General features: G+C 68.9%; 1 protein-coding gene across 9 annotated transcripts in view; it reads right to left on the bottom strand.

Moving 5' to 3' along the window:
* ARNT2 (aryl hydrocarbon receptor nuclear translocator 2) overlaps positions 1-1608 on the bottom strand; it is a 74759-nt gene that overhangs the window by 67487 nt on the left and 5664 nt on the right. Inside the window, exon 1 of one of the 9 annotated variants that reach the window (XM_023520075.1) lies at positions 794-966. The exons of the other annotated variants lie outside the window; for them this stretch is intronic. Coding sequence (XP_023375843.1) covers positions 794-957 — 164 coding nt within the window. The 5' untranslated portion in view covers positions 958-966. Of the gene's footprint in view, positions 1-793; positions 967-1608 lie in introns of those variants that run through there. 9 annotated transcript variants of the gene reach the window in all.

The raw sequence follows: 1608 nt of genomic DNA, 5'->3' as shown, positions 1-1608 counted from the left end.
GGGGAGGCGGCGAGGCAGACGGGTGGACGGAAGGTGGGGGGCCAGGATCCGCTTAGAGCGCTGGCTTCCTGGAGGAGAACTCCAGGACGGAGCCCAGGGCTCTGAGCGAGACGGGCTTGCCCGGCTCCCACGGGGCAGCGGACACGGGAGGCGTGAGCCTGGGGACACTCGGCTCCGAGGCTACGCAGACCCCGGCTGGCACTGTCCCCCTCACCGCTGCCTTTTCCCCTGTGGCCGCCACTCGGCACCTGGCTCCAGCAAGCAAGGAGCACCCCCGAGGCCCTGTGGGGAGCAGCTTCGTCGCTGCTGGGGGCCACAGCACAGGCGGACAGGAGGGGGCAGAGACGGGCAGTCTCACGAACGAGCGGGAGAAGGTTCGCATGGGTCCCCAGCTCACCGGCTCCTCGGGAGGCCACAGAGCTGCCCAGGCGTGTGCTGACGCCGTGGGGCGCGGCCGTGCACAACCTCAGACCCGGAGAAGCGCCTGGACGAGCGCGCGGCGCAGAAATCGCGTGTCCCTGCACGCCCAGCCCCCGCCCCAGGCCCTGGGGCTGCTCGCTCCGGCTCCGCAGGACGGGGACCCGGTGCCAGCAGCTGCCTCAGCCAGGAGCCACCGGGGGCCCAGCTCTGTTCTGCGGCCTCCACGCTCTGGGCACCAGGGCCTCTGAAACCAACCGTGCTGAGCAGTCACCACGAGGCCACGAGGAGGGGGCCCCGCCCCACCCCCCGCCTGCCTCAGGCCTTGCAGACTCCCCAGCGGCGGGGAGCAGGGGTCCCCAGGGCACGCACGTACTTGACGTTGGTGTTGGTGCAGATGACGTACTCGATCTCGTCCGAGTAGGGGTTCTGGAAGGTGAAGCTGCTGGTGCGGATCAGCAGCCACTCCCGGCTCTTCGTGCGGAATCGGTACATGACCGACAGCACCTGGCCTTTCAACTTGACCACCTGTGAACACATTCGGAGAAGGACGTCTGCGGGAGGAGGGATGGTGCCAGACGGGCAGAAGGCGGGGCCCGCGGGGGGCCGGTGGGGGCCAGCACCGGGAAGTGGGGAGACAGCACAGGTGCGCGGGGGCCGCCAGCGGAGGGGACCCTCCGTCTACTTCCCCATCCACACACGGCCCTGCAGCTGGCTCACTCTGCCACCAGCACGTGAGAACCTGACCAGCCAACGCCTGTTTCACTTCAGGAGTCTTTAGCTTTTACACATCAGATCACAACAAGTCTAAGTTGGGAGACAGCGTGTTCGCAGGGTCCAGAAAGGGCTCCTGCAGACAGGGGGTTCGGACGCACGCTGGACACTGGACGGCGGGTAAGAGTCGTGAGCGGAGCGGTGTGGGACCAGCTCTCCCGGCGGGAGGCACGGCGTGGGCAAACGCTCAGAGGCTGGGAACGGAGGGGTGATGGGGTCGGCGGCACGTGTGAGGCCGCAGGCCCTGGGGTCCAGGCCTCGAGGCCAGGCCGGCACACCCACTGTGCTCAGTCCAGGTGCGAGGCTGAGATGCCAGGCCACACAGGCCGGGCCTGCGCCCGGCTCGCACGCTGTGCTGGAAAGTTCCGGGACAGAAGCCGCTGGGACCCTCAGGGGCTCTGCGCCCCCGTCTGGCCT

Source organism: Pteropus vampyrus, unplaced genomic scaffold, assembly GCF_000151845.1.
Source record: "Pteropus vampyrus isolate Shadow unplaced genomic scaffold, Pvam_2.0 Scaffold245, whole genome shotgun sequence".
NCBI lineage: Eukaryota > Metazoa > Chordata > Mammalia > Chiroptera > Pteropodidae > Pteropus > Pteropus vampyrus.
Note: the sequence above shows the minus strand (reverse complement) of the source record. Positions and strands in the feature narration are given on the sequence as shown.